We start from the raw sequence: 20,072 nt of genomic DNA, 5'->3' as shown, positions 1-20,072 counted from the left end.
AAAAATTTCCACTTGAATAATATTTTGGGATTTTAAAGTTTGAGTCAATGAAGGTTTACTGTACATAATAAACATCCATCAAAATAATAATGCCTACCGTCTGGTTCACTTCGGCAGAGCCTGTCGAGACAGGATCTGTGTGCAGGTAAATGGTGCTGGACTCTCCCAGTGGCGCCACCTGGCTGAGCTCCACAAAGTGAGAGATGTGCTTCAGGGCCAGATTTGCCGGCTGCACCTTGGCCGACCCCGACTGGTTGACAAGAGGGAACTGGCCCTTTTCCATGTCGTACACGATTCGACTAGAGCCAATGTAGTCAAAGGCTTCCTGGAATCGACAACAGTGGATGATAGAGTGCAGTGTTCAAAACTACACAGGACCTGAACAGAAAAACACTTTCACTTCTAATGGCAGCAACAAGCCGAAATGGATGCTTCACTGAAAGAAGAGGACAACTGCACTACGAAGCTAAATGAAGTGTAAAAAAATTTAGAAGGTATCTCGGCAGCCAAACTGCAGATATGATTAGCTCATCTCAGACATGTAATTTGCATTATGAGCCCCAAAGGAAGGTTACTAACAAGGTTTGGCTGCACACAAAACCATATAAAGCCTATACCAAAAGAACATGAAGTGCTAACCTGTGCATTGGAGTGTTGTATTATTAATGACTTTCCAGCATTGATGCCAAGGATAAAATTAAAAACGAATGATATGCTGATGTCTTATGGCTCCTATGGCATTGTTGCTGGCAAAGTTATTCTTGCTTGAAAATTATAACCAATCAGTGAAATGCAACAATGGGGCTCTCCTTCTGAAAACATTAGCTGCGAGGTTTGTTTGGAAAGTTTATCTGAACTTACTTTGAGGACGACCCTTATATATGTATTTAGGAGTAAATGTATATGTATTTAAGAGTAAAATATGATTTGATATATAAACAAATTTACAAGCTTATAACACCAGGACCACACATATATGCCACAAAATACAAGCAAAATTTTATAAACGGGGTCTGGCAACGAGCCATGATCCCTTGGCTTAAACCGAGACATGCACATATACCTACATAGCTGATGCTGTTGCTAACACAAGATCATGACATTTTAGGAAAAAGTTCTTCATGCAAGCCATATCTTGATTATCTGGACTTAGTGAGCTTGTTTTCAGCTACTTCATAGCAGATTTCACATCATTTCAGTAATACTTTACCCTAGAAAACAAGAGGTTTTAATTAAATATTCCCACCCTAGTTAGGCTATCTTAATATGCATAAAAAATGTGAGCCAACAAAATTCAGAGATATAGCTCTACTAGAATTGTTTTATCCGTGAGTGTATTACATTATAAGCTGGATGCAGTGACTGTGACAGTACTTACTCCATTAAACAAAACAAAGAGGACATTGTTCTTCACAAACTCTGGTTTCTGGGCCACCTTCAGTTGGTTAAGCATCTGGGCCGCCACGAGCAATGTGACAAAACTTGATACGGACGAGTGAGCTCCGGGTGCGAGGCCATCGAACATTGAGAAGGTGTCCAGCTGCAAGAACAAAACAGGGAACAGACAAATTGTAGTAAACAATATATGACATCGGTGGATAATTCCTTCCGCTACAAACAGTGACTTACTGCAGGTGAAAATTTTGTATTTTTCCCCTTTGTACAACCAGTGTACAATGGTTGCAACATGCTTGAACCAGTGTGCATTCGAGACAGACAGCGCCAAAAAAAAAAAAAAAAAAAAGACGATGAACGAGGAGAGAAGACTAGCGTCACCTTTTATGCCATCTGTTCTTTTTGCATTATCCGTCATGAATGTCTACTTGTGGGTTCAGTTTTCTACAATGCCATGCTATTATGCAACATGAACACAAATAGCATTAAAGGAACACTAAAAAGAAACCCTAAATCAGTTTAAACAGATACAAGTGTTCTTTCAAAACTATCCTTTTTGTTAATTGCTTGGTTATCATTAAAAAAAAAATGAAGGTCGAATTCCCACATTATAAGTTTCATGCTGAAACACCGCTGATCACAAATCTCAAATTATTTTCTATTTGAACCATTGCAGCTCAGTACAAATTCTTGAAACTTGCTAAGTTTAATCTTGGGCTCATTTGGATGTGATGTAGTCCATATTCAGCGATTAAAATTGAAATAGGCCCATGCAGATGGCATCATAATCAGCCTCGTGTGCCTCTCTCCCACCGTCTTTCCACCCCTCCGAACATGAATGGGCTGCACCCATAGCTCTCTGTCACACCACCATCCGAAACACGAATGGAGTGTGCCAATTGTGCTAAGAGCGCTGTTCTCAGATTGCTCAGTGGCCTTTCGTTCTGCACAGTTCTGCCAATATATTAAACTCTTTTTGTTGGTTGTGTCGAAGTCGTTCCTGGCCATGTGGTTTCTCAGCCTCATTTGGCTTGCTGCCAAAATGGAAGATGGCTCTTCCACCCCCTGATCATGGGCAATCCACAACATTGTCGGTGAAAAAGAAAGCGCACTGCTACAGATTTTGAAACAAAGTGCTTCTAACTGAAGAGGCAATCGTTGTGAATGTGCTTGCATGGGAGAGCGATGGCGGCATTGACGGTGACGACAGCAGCAATGATGTGGTTGGGCAGGCTGCCTAAATGTTGTCCTTGCAGGAGGCCCTGCAGATCATTCAGTCCCTCTGGGGCTTCATTATCGCGAGGAACCTCGTTGTACTACATGGAGCCCCCGGATGCCTTGGAGAAGGATGTTGGCAAGCTTCACGTAAAGCAAGCAAGGCTGACAAACATGGTGTTTTCTTGTGCAAGCCAGTGAGAAGCACACGGTGAGATGCTTGTGGCGATCTCACCCCACTGTTTCTTCTAGATTTTTCCAGCTGAGAGGCTGCCACGGCAATCTTCTTGCATTTTTTAAAAGGTCGCTTTTTGGGCCACCAAAGCGATGCCTCAGCCGAGTTTACATTTCACTTGGTGCCCATGACCCCTCTTTGCAGTTGTTATTAGCCCCGAGAACGAACTACAGGGGCACTCTTGTTCCCTCTGCTTGTATACTTATGCCAATCATCTCAAATATATTTATGAGATATCTTCGTTCGCGAAAATTTATTCAAAGAGCTTATTTCTTAGACGACAATACAGTTCTAAAAGGCAACACTACAGTGCCAGCCGAAGGAGCTCACACCATGCTACTGCGGGTTTTTCATGCGCGGATAAACAACCGCAATAACATGACATATAAGAATCCAGTTATGATACCATACCTGCCACGGTGCAACAAGTATGTCACAAATGCTGGCTATATATGAGTTCCTTCTGAAACATTGCTGTTGCACATGCTGCTGCGGCATAATGTGACATGCCATTGCATTGCATCCACATGATTCCCTGATCATCAAATTTGGCAGGCAAGCCTTCATTACTTGCCTGCCAGTTTGCTACTGTGCAAGATAAATTAGGCAAGTTTTGCCACCTTGCAGAAATATCTTAACCGAAATGAACAAACGTTTTCACAAGCAGTATCCATTCAAAACGTAGCGCTTTGCAACTTCACTGTGATGAATAGCTATCCATTACTGAGCGATGAAGATTTAAAAATTTTTCTGACACGCAGTAAATGGACACATAGCTATACCTGTGTGAATAGGATCTCAAAATTTCAACACAAACTGCATGCTTATGTTCGAATTGATGTATTCAATTAGTACAGCACTTGTATTTAAAGAATTTTTTTGATTATGGCTGAATATACAAGCACTGAACTGAACTCTGGGGTTTTACATGCCAAAACCACGACATAATTAGAAAGCACACTGTAATGCGGGACTTCGGAATAATTTGGACCACCTGGGGTTCTTTTACGTGCACCCAATGCACGGTACATGGGCATTTTTGCATTGCGCCTCCACCAAGTGTGGCCGCCACGGCCGAGATATCATACTGCGCCTTTGAATAAACAAGTCCTACTAAGATTATTGCAGTCCGCCTGTGGCAGAAAGTGTTCTATGCACGAGGTACACTGACCATCTTGAGAAGCCTCTGAAGCCAACGGTGGACTGTGGTGATCACTCTCTTCTTGTTCATTTACAAGCTACTGAGTTGAATAGACTTGTAAACAGCTTTCCATAAACTGAAGAGAATAATACAACCTTTATTGTGACCTCTTGTCTTTTTGCTTCTCTTTGTACATATAGGAGCAAAAAAAAAAATTGCATACAAATAGATATTCAGAACCCTTACTTTAAAACAACTACACCATATTCAATGAGAAAATTTTACCATCTATACTAGAAGCATTGAAAGCAAGGCTAACGTAAGCCTAAGATTAGTCTCCATTGGCCAAACACTGGACTGACGTTTCCAACATTTAGCCACCTTAGCACTACAATGGACGACAGTGGACAGTCATTTGGCCCCACTTTTAGTGCGACACGGGTAAACTTTTCAAATACACACAAACTGTCTGGAGGAGTGCAAATTTTCCTTACCCTTGCCCCGACGACAACCACAGAACGGTCGCTCACTGGCTTTTCATTGGATGTGGGGTACAGTGTAGAGATAACATTTCTATCTGTGAGAGGATCACAGTAGCGCACTGTAAAGAGAAGGAAAGTGTGGAAGAGGCAAAAAGGATTATTAGCCTTGTTACAAGAGTCTGGGACGTGATCACGGTACACAAGCATTTTGCATTTCGCATTCATCAAAATGCGGCTGCTGCAGCCAGAATTGGAAATTGCAGCCTTGTGTTCTGATTGAACCACATTCTGATTATGAGGCATGCTGTAGTGGGGGACTCTGGAAATTTAGACCACCTGGGGTTCTTTAACGTGCACCTAAATCTAAGTACATGGGTGTTTTCGCATTTCGCCCACATCGAAATGCAGCCGCCGTGGCCAGGATTCAATGCCGCGACCTCGTGCTTAGCAGCTCAACACTATAGCCGCTAAGCAGGTTTCTATATAGACTGTTTTCATGCTTACAAACAGAGTTGCCAGAAGACTTCCGGTTGAGCCCTCAATAGCGGTATATGTTACAATAGCCTATAAACTTATAGGACCCTCGAGCTGGCACCAGTTTTGCTGCAGAGTTGGAACGTTTGACAGGTGAATTGTAGTGTTAAGTGCAACAAAAAAAGCCCCTACATGAGCTTGATGTTCAGCGCGCGTTGCTTATATCTGAAAACACCAAGCATATGTGCCTGGAGTATACTATGCGACAAAATACTTCTTTTTTCTTGGCTAACTGGACTGTCGAAAATGGCTGACCGGAAGTTACCTGGGGTCATGAACGCACTGCTGCCACGTCGCGGATGCAAAAGGTCTATATACTAGATGGAACCATAGCATTAGGTGTTGGCCACTCGTCTTCCACATGGAACATGCTACTAAAAGGTTTACCGAGTACACAAGTACAGTGTGGTGACAGTCATTTTACATGCGTTTATGTAAGCAGCAGAAACGTCTGCTTTATCTCTGACATGTGCTCCCACGAGGGCAAGCATTGCAACACAGTAACAGCCACCGTGTTTGCCATCATAAACATTCTGAAACAGTATATTGCACCAATTAATTTCATTTTGCTTTCTTATTTTCATATCTGTTGCTCAGAGTAGCCAATGCCGCTGATGATGGTGGTGCATAAATTTCTGAGCCAATGACAAAGAACAAAAAGGAAAGTAAATGGCTTTCTATTTTACTTCAATAATTGCTATATGAATAGAAGCAATCGTCACCGTTGAAAGGTGACTAAATCTTTATTCTGCAACTGTCAACAACAACAATAATAATCAGAACCAAGGAAGTGAACAGTACCATCTCACTGCAAAGCATCGAAGAACACAGCTTAAATGTGTAAAGCAGTGACCACAGTTATACCATGCTGCGCATGCCCATGTGTTTTGTACTTGCTGCTGTTAAACTTATTTGAATTTCTATGGAAGTTCATTTTTGTGAAGACAAACATACTACCTTTAATAAAGAAATACTGAGATGGTGAAACACTCTAGATTTTGCATTTTCAATTTCTTTAAAAGCTTCATCCCAAATTTCTTTAAAAAAAGAAACTTCATGTATTGGTCATTTCCTTTATTGTAAAGCTGTCTTTTCTGCAAGGCAGATTGCCTGAATAGCAGCTACTTAGTCCCTTTGAAATCCATGCTTATGTGCAGAGTTTCTGCATTTTTTTTAGATGGAATACGTAATGTGGCTATAGATGAATTTTATCTGCAACAAATAAGCATTGGCATGCACAGGCAAGGGAAACTGTGATTTAGGAAGAAGGTCTATATTGCACAAGTCTACAAAGTAGTACAGATATGCACATAAAAACCATGCTGCAGCCATAGCATATTAAAACAATATATATGCAGATCCCACGTACTGTGGGAATCAATGTAAGCAAAGCTTTCTGTGCCATTTGCTTTGACTGACGATAATTAGCAGTGGTGTTGATGGCAAATGCTTAATTTCCTCAGCATTGTCCAACACGAGAGTAATGAGTTGATGTTAAACATTATGCGTGCACCTCAGCGGTTTGTCTGTGTGTGGCATACAGAACACACAGAGGGATGTGATTGCTTGAGGCATTGCGTGCCCCACTTCATAACCTCCGAGAGGGTTGAGCATATTCATTGCCTTACATGACATCGCATCGTAGCAGAAGTATTCGACCTTAATTGAATTATGAGGCTGTGAGTGCCAAAACCACAATCAGATTTTGAGGCACGTTGTAGTGGCGGACTCCGGATTAATTCTGACACTGTGGTGTTCTTTAATGTGTCCCTAAATCTAAGTGCATGAGCATTTTTTATTTCACCCCATTGAAATGTGGCTGCCGCAGATAGGATTAAACCTGCGATTTTGAGAAATGCCATAGCCGCAAAGCTACTGCGGTGGGCACAGCAGTGTTGATTTGATGTGTGACTGCTTCCGTAGCGTTGCCTAGACCATACAGTGCACTTTAATGCGGCTCTGCTTCTCATGCTCAGTGCAAGTTTTCCACTGCTAGGGCTTATTTGTCAGAAATAGCAGAAATGTACCATACCATACCTTGAATTAACTTTACCCCGTTTGTTTGCAACTACTGTCATGTTTATAGAAGCAGCGTCTCCTTGCCTTCTCGCGTCACCTTTTCCCTATACCTCTCCCCTTGTATGGAAATTGCAAGCGAAGAGTGGCAATGTTGCTATTTACTTGTTTCGTGACTGCATCGCTTCTACCCATTCTCTGCCTCCATTCCCCCTTCCTGCCTACGATTCTATCTAGCTTCCCTCTGGACTTGCACATTAGTAGAAAGGTAAGCGCTGCGATTTCTGCAATGCTTTTGTGTAGGGTCACGGATAATTCCAGCTGCGAGGCTAAGGTGGCAACACCCAAGGAGCTCCAGAGGACATTGTGCAAAGCTTCCAAATGAGTTTCTTACATCGTCTTTCCTCTCTGCTGCGCTCCTGCCATGTATACACACGCTTTCAACCACTCCCCGACGTAGTGTGCCAGACAGTGGTAGCAGCAGCAGTCGGAAAGTTGAAGGAAGAGGCAAAGAAATTGTCACTTTAAAAAGGCCAGGATAACTATTCTAATGAAGACAGCCACTCACAAGGGTTCATGGTCACCAAGTTCTCACTCCGCCTAATGCAGGTGACACTGTCTTTGGCTGCGCTCATCCTGCTTCTAAGCTGGGCTGCACACAGGGGCCACTTGCGCTCATGCGTGCCTTTCGCGGGCAGGTTGTAGCTATTGAAACACTGGAAGAAACGCATACAAAGAATTACCATTGGCATCATGAAATGTCACATCACTATGCCCGCTAGCAGGATCAGTGTACTACCAATGTGACTGTTTTTGGGAACACAAGTCTTTCTCAACAAATGAAACAAATGCTGAACTGAAGTTACAAATCTAAGACTCTAAATCTAAATCTAAGAATCTAATCTAAGAATCTAATCTAAATCTAAGTAACCTCTCAAGCAACAACTTTTGGCCCTGGTGCGAACAGTGGCGGATTGCACTACACAATAGAGACTTTTAGCGTGTCTGGTATTCCGGCAAGCGCGGGCGGTTTGCCGGTTTAGCGGGGGCGTAAACGTGAGCGGCCACATTGGTGGCGCCAGCTTGTGGCGCAAAGCTCAACCACACAAACACAAAGCTAATCACTATATTCTGCTTAGCTGCTGGTGTAAATTTTTGACAGTGGCGTAATCGTGTGCACTCAAGTGCACAGTAAGCAAATAAACCCCCAAAAGGCCTCGTTTCAAGGAAATCACCAATTACTTTGAAGCAAACAATGTCAGGATTTTACAGGCAGATAAGGGCAGTGGATTTGTAGTGCTGCAAAAAGGAGTGTTTCATGACAAGATACTTAAAGGTGTTGAAAAGAACTTCAAGTGCATTTCATTTGACTTAAAGGAGTGTAAAAAGAACATTGGCCGCACAAAATTTAGCAGACCTACCTTTGGATGGCTTAAAGAAAGCAGCGGAAAAAACTGACACTAGGTTTTTGGAAATCTGCCCTTTACGTGCTATTGTTTCAGAAAAACGCATGTAGCAGAATATCACCACTTGTTTCCTTCAGCATCACCTTGGATCTTTACCCAGCGATGATTCCTTTTGTGTTGGTAGTAAATTGCTAGTCCTGTTTTTATATGTATCCTTGTCCTCCATCTTTTCACACTGTTTAATGTTTCAATATGTTGCACCAGCTTGCCCAAACTGAACTGCTCCTCATGATCATGAAGTTCAAGCAACACAGGAGTTCATGCAAGTTTCTTAATTTCATGTTGGGTTACCTACCAAGGTCAAGGCATGTTAAAAAAAATACAGCACAAGGAAAAAAAATTGCAGTTTCACCCAATGTGGAGTATTTCATAAAATGACTACTTTGTGAGGCACTGCTTCTCTTCGTGCTCACACTTCTGTTGAGAAGGTGATCGGCTAGCGCATCGCTTTCCTGAACAAGTAGCCCCATGTCCTGAGCCAGCTGAGTTGAGTTCTTTTTATCAATTTGTTTATTCAGATACTATTCACTTCAATACTCATTACTGCAATGACAACACACTAATCATCATGTCAAGTTACACTGCTGACCACCAAGCAGAGATCAAGCCAAAAGGGTTGTTCTAACTGGCTTTGACAGGTGATAAAAGATTGCGTGACTAAGCTTTTGGGGAAATATTATGGTGATGATAATGCTCTAAATGCAACTGAGAAGTGCTTATGGCAGCATATGTGGTGGTCAGCCATCCAGAATGGTAAGATGAGATGACCAAAATAACAATTAAGCTACACTCCTCCTAAACAAACAACCTCTTTCTAAGACTTCATTGACTGCAACTGCTTGAGGGACAGACAAAATAATCACAACTTAATGGTTCTGCTAACAGCACAGATGTAGAAGGCTCATTGCTATACAATCCATCCCACAGTAATTTTTATTACTGATGTTTTCTTTTCTTTTTGTTTTGACCGAAAGGAATACATTTCACAGAGACATGCTGAGAACAGGGACACTCAAGCATCATAATGGTTGCTTCGGCCTAAACTAGTTGTACAGCAACCAAACGACACCAATGTACTTTAAAATAAACCAGCAATTTAATAATGAACAAGGTTGCCTGCACCCAGATTTGAGGAATGATGTACACTCTATAAATACTATATACACAGTCCCTCAATGGATCTATACTCTGTTTCACAATGTTTGACTGACTGATTGGATTCAACATAGCAAAGCAACACAGGGGCTATAAAATGGAAGGTTCAGGTTAATTTTGACCACCTGGAGTCCTTTGACGTGCACCTAAACGCATGGCCCACAAGCTTTCTTGCATTTTTCTACTATTAGAATCCGCCACCATGATTGGGAATCAAAGCTGCAACTCTGGCCTCAGCCACAGAATGCCATAGCCGACAAGCTACATTGGTTGGCATTTTGGAATTAAAAGGAAGTTTTGCTACGGCATGAATACAGTCGAACACCTCTACAACAGATGCCTTTATTAGGAAATGACATGTATAACAAATGATTCGGCATGTCCCGCCCAAATTCCTATCTTTCATATCTATCTTAAAGATCAGTACAGTGAAACCCCATCCCACAAAACTGCCTCCACAAGGAGGAAACTAAGGCATCCTGGAGGACTGATTCGTTGCTTTACAATGAATGCACATAGTGGCGCTGCCAATTCCCTCTATAGCCGCCATTTATTTGCAATACACAAAGGGCCGGTCGAACCCAAAACAAGGACCATGTGGGAAGGCCCTGGCTCGGCGGTAAGTATGATAGCAATCAATTCCACTGTTCTCCACTCACTCTCCAACCATGTGATGATTTCCTCAAAACTGATTATCGACAACATAGTCAAAACCACAAGAAAAAGGCAAACGTTGACAAAGGCAGCGAAGAGCCTGCAGACGAATGCAGGATTTTGAAAAGGGAGGCAACAGAGCCAATCGACATTCTGCAGATATACCTTGCATCATTCCCGGGTTTCGTGACGGAGCAGACTGTGAACCTCAATGCCATAAGGTCAACTGCTGTCTCACATTCAGTTTCACTTTATTTCTTTCATAAGCGGAATACATGCTTGTATAAGTATACAGAAGGAGGTCCGAGAGCATGTGGCTGAAAGGGGACCTCCTGTCCCAAAATATATACATTTGTGCAAGAATACAGCATAAAACAGCAATGTAGAAGTCACTAAACGGAATATTATACAAAGTAAATGTAGTACAAACTGCAAATATTATAAAGTCAATAACTAGTAGTAGAATTAAAACAGCAGTTAAGGCTTTCAGAACAGAACAAACCAAAAATGTTTATAAAGCCTATAAATGAAAAAACTAGAAAAAAAGAAAAACAAAAAAGAAATGAGCAGGAGTGGAGTGAATAGTTTAGACATGTGGATAATTTTGGATATCTAGTAGGAAAGTGAATAATGTTTTCTTGAAGAGCCCTAAACAACAGCGCTTGACATCTAGTGGGAGGCTGTTCCAAATAGATAATGCTGCGAAATTAGCAGACTGTTTTCCATGCAAATAAGAAATTATTGTTAGCTGCAAATCTTGTGTGGTTTAAGCTAACCAAAGTAGCCTCAGAAAATATATTTATTGGGGAGGATTTCATGTTCTTTTAAATAACATTACGGCTAACATACATTTAACTAGATTATTTACTGAAAGTATTCTGTGGTTGCGAAACATATCAGAAGCACTGTAGTAGAATTAGCTGAATGATAATATACGGGTGGCCTGATTCTGTAAATGCTGTAGTGGTGCTATATGTGTCGCATATGTGTTACCCCACATTGTAATGCTATAATTGAGATGGCTGTGAATAAAAGAATAATACAAGCTTTGCAATGTTGGTTTGCTAAAATAATACCTAACTTTGTCTAAGTAAAATTCGAATACCGGGAGCAATATTGCACTTCACATAGGCAATATGCCGTGTAAATTTTGAGTTTGAGTCTAGAATTATACCAAGAAATGAGCATCCATTAACTGCACTGATGACAAGAGAGTTTAGGCTGACAGTGGGACTAAATTCTGGTGTCCTATGATTCGAATGAAAAAGCATAAAGGACGTTTTGGTAGGATTCATTCTTAGCGAGTTAAGGTGCCTCCACATTAAAATATTTTTCAGATCAGTGTTTAGCTTAGTAGCCGGAGAAGTTAGTGAATGATCGGTTGCAAGTAATGTGGTGTCGTCAGTGTAAAGGAAGGCCTCAGTTTCTGATAAACAACCGGATGAATCATTTATATAAAGCAGGAATAGTAGTGGGCCAAGTATAGACCCTTGTGGGGCCTCTTTATTGGTTATTCTAAAATGAGAAAGTGAGGAACTAAAATACACAGCCTGTTGTCTATCTGTTAGGTAAGCTTTTTATAAGTGCTAATACTGGGCCATTGATGCCTACTGCCCGTAGTTTAGCAAGTAAGATGACATGGTTTATGGAATCAAATGGTTTGGATAGATCGATAAAAACTGATCTCGCATCGGAAGCAGTATCTATAGCACTTTCTATTTTATCTGTGAAATAAAGTATAGCACAACCAGTTGAGGAACCTACCCTTAAGCCAAATTGATTTGGCAAAATAATGCTAAATTTAGAGAAGTATCTGTTAAGCACTTTTGAATAAATTTTTCAATAACCTTGCTACAGAAAGGAAGAATAGCAATAGGGCGATAATTAGAAATGTAGGAGTGGTCACCCTTATTAAATAATGGAATAATTTTTGCTTTTTTTTAGTTGACTTGGAAATATTTCAGTCCTAAAGACCAAATTCGTAACATGAGATAACGGGTGGGTGATAAGATCAGCTACTAATTTAATATTAATGGAACTGATTTTGTCCAGACCTGCTCCTGTAACCTTTAAATCATGTCTGACATTGATTATTTCATCTGGGCCAGTGGAAAATAAGTAAAATGATTGTAAGCATCGCTAAAATGACAGTTGAGCATCATTGGTATGATTAAAGGCATGGCGGCAGAAAAACTCATGAAATGCCTTTGCGATGTCTACTGGTTTTTTATAAATAGTGTCTGATGAATGAAACTTACTTATTGGTTTATCCCGACTGGGTCGGTTCAAGAAGAAATTTATTATTTGCTACTGTCGTTTTGAATACGTGCCGGCTTGGGCTATTCCAAATTTGCAATAATTTTTTTTGGCTATCCGTCGGATGAAGTGGGCAGACAAAAATTATAAAATTATTTCACTAAGTATTTCTTTAATTCATTGCTGAAAAAAAAGGTTTTCTTTTGCTGAATGTGCTTTACCAGCTCTGTTGGAATGGCATGGTGCGCAATCATTAAAATGAAGTGACCGGTATAACAAAGGATTTTGGAGGCCCCAAGCACTTCGTTGTAAAGGCATTTCACTATACATGGGAAAGAATAAATAGTTTTTCTTGACAACCACTGCATTAATTTTGATGAGGTTTGTTGCATTTAAAAAGAAAGGTTAAAATGTAGTAGCGGTAGCAAGTTTCATTACATGTCGCCAACACTTTTTAGAAAAATTCTTGAAACCTGCAAAATTTAAAAATGAACTCAAGTATCAATTTTACAACTCTGACACTCAGAAATAAAAAACGATATCACAATTCTGTAAAGTACACGTAATAATACATATTATACTAATTTGTGAGTAGGACTTTTGCAAAATCCTTTTAAACATTGGAACAATTTTATGTAAGCTGTCAATTCATATATCAAATTTGTCTGCTTTAGATGCTGTAACAGATGCAGTTTACAGAACTGCAGTATCTGTTTTTGATTTAGAGTTAACGGATTTGTAAACCTTGCGCTTCAACATTTTTAAACTTGCAAATTTTCAGAAAGTTTTCTTAAAAATTCCAGGGCCTAAATCGACAGCCTGCTTCCTAGAGTCACTAGAATTCAACTTTTCCTGTCAAATGCAACAAGCTTAATTCAAATTGGTTTGGTAGTTTTCTCATAAAGGCATTTCTGCATTTTTCATGTCTCTGAATAGGGCAATCGGATTTGGCCCCAAGCTAGAGCTAATAGTAAAAGTTCTCAGGAGCCCAACTGTAAGAACATACATGTCCCTGCCCTCTGTATTTCTCTCAGAAGAAGCTTTGGCTGCTCAGTCTCCTGCACTAGAACATGTACTGTGGCTTCTCCAGAGATTTCACATTATTGTGAAGTTGAGTGAAGACGAAGTCAGTAGTACAGAAAATGTTTTGATACAAAAGCAACAAAAGCAGTGGTGTAGTGCCGACCATGTCAACGAATACAACTCAATATAAAGACCATTAAGATACTAAGACATCTGTGCGTCAAGTTTTCTGAAAACAAAGTATGCAGCAAAAACCTCAGTGGAACAGCAAACACTCACCTTATTAACGATAATGTCAATACTTGTCTCATTGTCGACCAAGAAGATTGGAAAGTTCCAGCGAGTGAAAAACATGTCTGTACCCGGATTCTTGGCATTCCAGGAAACCTTTTTACAACCAGAGTACTGGTTGTGGTCACTGTACAGGCCTGAAATACAGCGCTACGTTAGGTGGTTGCCATACACAAGAACATCTCGGCCAAACAAGCTTTGTTGCAAGTACAAAGACCTAGACTGTAGCTTAGGCTGTCACTCTGTCACTATACACTTACCTACAGTGAGGCACAGACAAAGTAGTGAGCTGCTTTGTCTACACCAAGCTACTGTAAAGCTAGCATTAGAGCAATATTAGAGGCATGCAGATTACTAAACAGCGTACAATAAGCTTACCAAAGCCATCATTTGGACATGTGCTGTCTGGCGAAAAGCCTTCTTCTGGGAGGTCTTGCCTACTCCGTAGGACAATCACACCGGTAACCAGGCCAGAGTCTTGGAGCTTTGTCATGTTACCCCTGAAAAGAGAAAACGTAAATTGTGTGGTACATCTTACCTTACGGAGGCGGCCCCGAACACTACACTGAGAACACACAGCAAATGAAAATTGCCGCAACTTACATGTTGAAGAAATCCGTGCGGAGAGCAGCAATGTATTTGACGCCGCTGTCATCATCAAGAATAAACTGGACATCCTCTTCGGCCGACACAACGTGAATTACGCCAACGTTCCCGCTCCTCTCAGCTGCAGAGCATAAAGAACCGGGTAGAAGTAGATGAAACTAAAGTAACCGGGTAGAAGTAGATGAAACTAAAGTAGATGTTAGATAACGTTCGTTATCGCGGGCGATGCGCACGAGTCGTAGGCGTATCCGCCAACTACGACACACAGCTGAGCAGAGCAAGCGTCAAACTTGTTTAATTGAGAACAATGTCCAATGTTTCAGTGCAAATCAATGAAAAGTTTGCTTACACGAACATCCAAATTCGTGTGTCCCGTTAAGTCTACGGAAACAGTAGAATTCGGCCTGGATAGGTTGATATATCTTCAGGCTCGTCCTATCCGGCAAAACTTGATCAATGATGGCTGAAACAAAACAACAAAATGCATTCAAATGATGAAAATTTTAAAGGCAATAGCTTAGTCCCTTCCGTATAAGCCACAATGAGCGCTGTCGAAGACAGCTCATCGCTCAATCGTCACATGAAACATAAAAAAAGAGTATTGACAAGAGTACGATCGGCAGCGCCAAGTCATGCCGCGAACGAAGGCTGCTTGCTTTTGAGGGTTCCCGTTTCATGCAGCGGTGACCCAAAGCACGGTTTTATGCTTCTCCAATGCATTAATAACTCGGCAAGCAGACCAGTAGTATAAAACGTGTACTTACATACAAATAAAACTTGTATTAGAAATATTCTTATCCGATATGACAGCGCCATATTTTGGCAGCAGCGCCGTCTGGCGATTCTGAGCGGAAACGACGACATGCACGAATGCTTAGCCAGAGAGGCAGCCAAAGCAAAACCACTCACAGAATACTAAATAGAGTCAAAATTTATTATACATGTATAGTGTTTTCAACAGTTTTGAGATTAACTACAATTAACCTTCATTTTTTGCATAGAGCACTTTGTGTTTCGGTTTCTACTAAAAGTACGATCATCAGCCGCGCTTTTCAAGTGCACCGTGGCCGGCGCGTTGGGCTGAAGGCACTTCAATGTGCCCAACTTCTTGTGCGTCTGATGTTGTGCAGCTCCAAGGTTAGTTAAAATGGCTAAAATACACGACGACGACCATACCTGAAATGAAAACACAACATACGGGATCAACGTAGGCGGTCCCCGAGGTATTCCAACTTCAAGAACTGAAGCCACGCACGTGTCACTTTCTGAGCTGTCAATGTATCAGGCACATACCTTTGTCGCTGAGAATATACTCGAGTCCTGATGATCTGACACGGTGCGGAGCAGAAGGCGCGGGTCGTCGTAGCGGTATCAGCAGGGTGTCAGCATCAGTAGGGAAAAGGAGGTGCTCGGCTGACTCATCGCACTCGCATGAAAGAGAGAAAGAAAGCAAGAAGAGGAAAGGTAGGGAGGCCAACCAGACGGTTTGCTACTTATACACTGAAGATATGGGAAAGCTCGCAGAAACGCAATCATTTCGTTTAGAAAAGAACAAGCCATTGTGAGCCATTGTGTGTTTTTGCATCGCAGCGGGAGAGGCTTTGTGGCAGCTGCAGCGACACGGAACGGCTGCAGCGACACGAAAGGAGTTCCTAGCTGTCAGCGTGGCGCCACCAGCCAGTGAACTGGCTCGTGACGCCACCGACGCCACGCTGACAGCTTGAAAGTGCCCGTGTGTCACTGTGGACGTACCGGGCGGCACCGTCAGCGAAGTCATTACCAACTACGCTGCAAGGACTCGGCTTCACTGAATAACGATATGGTGCCCCTTACCAGGATCGCTATGGTGTGCCTTCCGAGTCCCAGTCTCGAAGATGGCAATAAGTTCCGCGACGTAGACTCGACAGCAGACTATGATAAGCTGACTTGGAATCACAAAAGACAGCCTATTTTCTCGGCAGCACGTGCGTGACATGAGTTATCGCGGTTAGGAAGCCAGCAAGCTCAGTCGCCGTACACGTCGTCACGTGGGACAATGCGCACTAAATGGCGACTAATTTATCCCGAGTGAGACTGGCGCCTGATCGAGCTCACCATCGCCGCCATCATAATCATCATCATCATCATCATCATCATTACTATGCCCACTGCAGGGCAAATGCCTCTCCCATACTTCTCCAAATACCCCGGTCATGTGCTAATTGTGCATGGCCATGTTGCCCTTGCAAACTTCTTAATCTCATCCGTCCACCTAACTTTCTGCCGCCCCCTGCTACACTTCCCTTCTCTTCCCTTCACGCTTCCCTTCTCTCCGTAACCCTTAATGACCATCGGTTATCTTCCCTCCTCATTACATGCCCTGTCCATGTCCCCCCCCCCCGCCCTCCCATTTATTTTTCTTCATTTCAACTAAGATGTCATTAACTCGCTTTTTGCCTCACCCAATCTGCTTTTTTCTTATCTCTTAACGTTACACCCATCATTCTTCTTTCCATAGCTCGTTGCGTCGTCCTCAATTTGAGTAGAACCCTTTTCGTAAGCCTCCAGGTTTTCATCCTGTAGGTGAGTACTGGTTAGACACAGCTGTTATTTTTTCTCTTGAGGGATAATGGCAACCTGCTGTTCATGATCTGAGAATGCCTGCCAAACGCACCCCAGCCCATTCTTATTCTTCTGATTATTTCAGTCTCATGATCAAGATCCGCGGTCACTACTTGCCCTAAGTAGATGTATTCCCTTACCACTTCCAGTGCTTCGCTACCTATCGTAAACTGCTGTTCTCTTCCGAGACTATTAAACAATACTTTAGTTTTCTGCAGATGAATTTTCCACCCTTCTGCTTTACCTGTCCAAGGCAGTGAGCATGCATTGCAATTGGTCCCCTGAGTTACTAAGCAAGGCAATATCATCAGCGAATCGCAAATTATTAAGGCATTCTCCATTAACTCTTATCCCCAATTCTTCCCAATCCAGGTCTCTGAATACCTCCTGTAAACACGCTGTGAATAGCATTAGAGAGATCGTATCTCCCTGCCTGACGCCTTTATTTATTGGGTTTTTGTTGCTTTCTTTATGCATGGAGGACTACGGTAGCGGTGGAGCGGCTATAGATATCTTTCAGCATTTTTACATATGGCTCGTCTACACCCTGATTCCGTAATGCCTGCATGACTGCTGAGGTTTCGACTGAATCAAACGCTTTCTCGTAATCAATGAAAGCTATATATAAGGGTTGGTTATATTCCGCACATTTCTCTATCACCTAATTGATAGTGTGAATATGGTCTATTGTTGAGTAGCATTTACGAAATCCTGCTTGGTCCTTTGGTTGACAGTCTAAGGTGTTCCTGATTCTATTTTCGATTACCTCAGTAAATACTTTGTAGGCAACGGACAGTAAGCTGATCGGTTTATAATTTTTCAAGTCTTTGGCGTCCCCTTTCTTATGGATTATGTTGGCGTTCTCCCAAGGTTCCGGTACGCTCGAGGTCATGAGGCATTGCGTATACAGGGTGGCCAGTTTTTGTAGAACAATCTGCCCACCATCCTTCAACAAATCTGCTGTTACCTGATCCTCCCCAGCTGCCTTCCCCCTTTGGATAGCTCCTAAGGCTTTCTTTACTTCTTCCGGCGTTACTTGCGGGATGTCAAATTCCTCTAGACTTTTCCCTCTTCCATTATCGTCATGGTTGCCACTGGTACTGCATACATCTCTATAGAACGTACTCCTCAGCCACTTGAACTATCTTATGCATATTAGTAATGATATTGCCGGCTTTGTCTCTTAAAGCATACATCTGATTCTTGCCTATTCCTAGTTTCTTCTTCACTGCTTTTAGGCTTCCTCCGTTACTGAGAGCATGTTCAATTTTATCCATATTATACTTCTTTATGTCAGCTATCTTACATTTGTTGATTAACTTCGAAAGTTCTGCCAGTTTCATTCTAGCTGTAGGGTCAGAGGCTTTCACATGTTGGCGTTTCTTAATCAGATCTTTCGTCTCCTGCTATAGCTTACCGGCATCCTGTCTAACGAAGCTACCACCGACTTCTATTGCACACTCCTTAATGATGCCCATAAAATTTTCATTCATTGCTTGAACACTATGGTCCTCTTCCTGAGTTAAAGCCGAATACCTGTTCTGTACCTTGATTCGGAATTCCTCTTTTTTCCCTCTTACCCCTAACTCATTGGTCGGCTTCTTAGGTACCAGTTTCTTCCGTTCCCTCCTCAAGTCTAGGCTAATTCGAGTTCTTACCATCCTATGGTCGCTGCAGTGCACCTTGCCGAGCACGTCCACATCTTGTATGATGCCAGGCGCAGAGTATAAGGTCTATTTTATTTCTAGTCTCGCCATTCGGGCTCCTCTATGTTCCCCTTTCGGCTATCCCGTTTGCGGAAGAAGGTATTCATTACCCGCACATTCTTCTGTTCTGCAAGCTCTACTAATAACTCTCCCCTGCTATTCCTAGAGCCTATGCCATATTCTCCCACTGACTTGTCTCCAGCCTGCTTCTTGTCTCCCCTGGCATTGAAGTCGCCCATCAGTATAGTGTACTTTGTTTTGACTTTACCCATCGCCGATTCCACGTCTTCATAAAAGCTTTCGACTTCCTGGTCATCATGACTGGATGTAGGCGTATAGACCTTACGACCTTCAATTTGTACCTGTTGTAGAGTTTCACAACAAGACCTGCCACCCTCTCGTTAATGCTATAGAATTCCTGTATGTTACCTGCTATATTTTTATTAATGAAGAATCCGACTCCTAGTTCTCGTCTCTCCGCTACGCCTCGGTAGCACAGGACGTGCCCGCTTTTTAGCACTGTATATATGCTTCATTTGTCCTCATAACCTCACTGAGCCCTATTATATCCCATTTAATTCCCGCTAATTCCTCCAATAGCACTGCTAGACTTGCCTCACTAGATAACGTTCTAGCGTTAAACGTTACCAGGTTCAGATTCCAATGGCGGCCTGTCCGGATCCAGATATTCTTAGCACCCTTTGCTGCGTCACAGATCTGACCCCCGCCGTGGTCAGTTGCTTCACAGCTGCTGGGGACTGAGGGCCGAGGTTTGATTGTTGTATTCATGTAAGAGTTTGTGGCCAAGTACTGCACCAGGGTGAGGGAGTGCATTACCGGTACTGGTGACCGGGATCCGGCCGCACTCCAAACCTGTTTATGGAATTTCATCAACACGCGGATGCTTTTTTTTTTGTAATCCGGTGGAAAACTGCGCGGCACCGGGATTCGAGCCACGGTCCTTTTGCACGCGAGTCAGATGCTCTACCTCTACGCCATCGCTGCGGGTCGCTGCTTACGGATAAAAGAGTCGTTGGTCTGTGTGGGCATGCCGCCACCATACGCTCTTTGCAGCAAGAGAAAAACTAATTTGTCTAAAAGCCAAATCACACAGCTTGGCCATATATACGATGCTTGGAGTGGTGACGTGCACTAAGGCTATGCGATGTGGGGATGCGCGATTCTCACGCGGCCCCTGATATTTTGTTTTTCCCCGCATTCCCGCGTTTGCCGTAATCCGGCTTCTCCGCGTAGCTTGGTGCCGGCGGCGGTCGGTCTGGTTGCAGCGCATTACGA

General features: G+C 42.4%; 1 protein-coding gene across 1 annotated transcript in view; it reads right to left on the bottom strand.

The window, feature by feature from the left end:
- Window positions 1–15,316, bottom strand: part of Nct (Nicastrin) — a 51,824-nt gene extending 36,508 nt beyond the window's left edge. The window contains exons 1-9 of the mRNA XM_075692799.1: window positions 15,234–15,316; window positions 14,819–14,932; window positions 14,467–14,590; window positions 14,242–14,363; window positions 13,852–14,000; window positions 7,587–7,734; window positions 4,481–4,587; window positions 1,379–1,540; window positions 98–325 (exon numbers count right to left, since the gene is read on the bottom strand). Coding sequence (XP_075548914.1) covers window positions 98–325; window positions 1,379–1,540; window positions 4,481–4,587; window positions 7,587–7,734; window positions 13,852–14,000; window positions 14,242–14,363; window positions 14,467–14,590; window positions 14,819–14,932; window positions 15,234–15,285 — 1,206 coding nt within the window. The 5' untranslated portion in view covers window positions 15,286–15,316. The remainder of the gene's footprint in view (window positions 1–97; window positions 326–1,378; window positions 1,541–4,480; window positions 4,588–7,586; window positions 7,735–13,851; window positions 14,001–14,241; window positions 14,364–14,466; window positions 14,591–14,818; window positions 14,933–15,233) is intronic.
- Window positions 15,317–20,072: the final 4,756 nt, after the last annotated feature.

Source organism: Dermacentor variabilis, chromosome 5 (assembly GCF_050947875.1).
Source record: "Dermacentor variabilis isolate Ectoservices chromosome 5, ASM5094787v1, whole genome shotgun sequence".
NCBI lineage: Eukaryota > Metazoa > Arthropoda > Arachnida > Ixodida > Ixodidae > Dermacentor > Dermacentor variabilis.
This window is presented reverse-complemented; position numbering and strand designations above follow the sequence as displayed.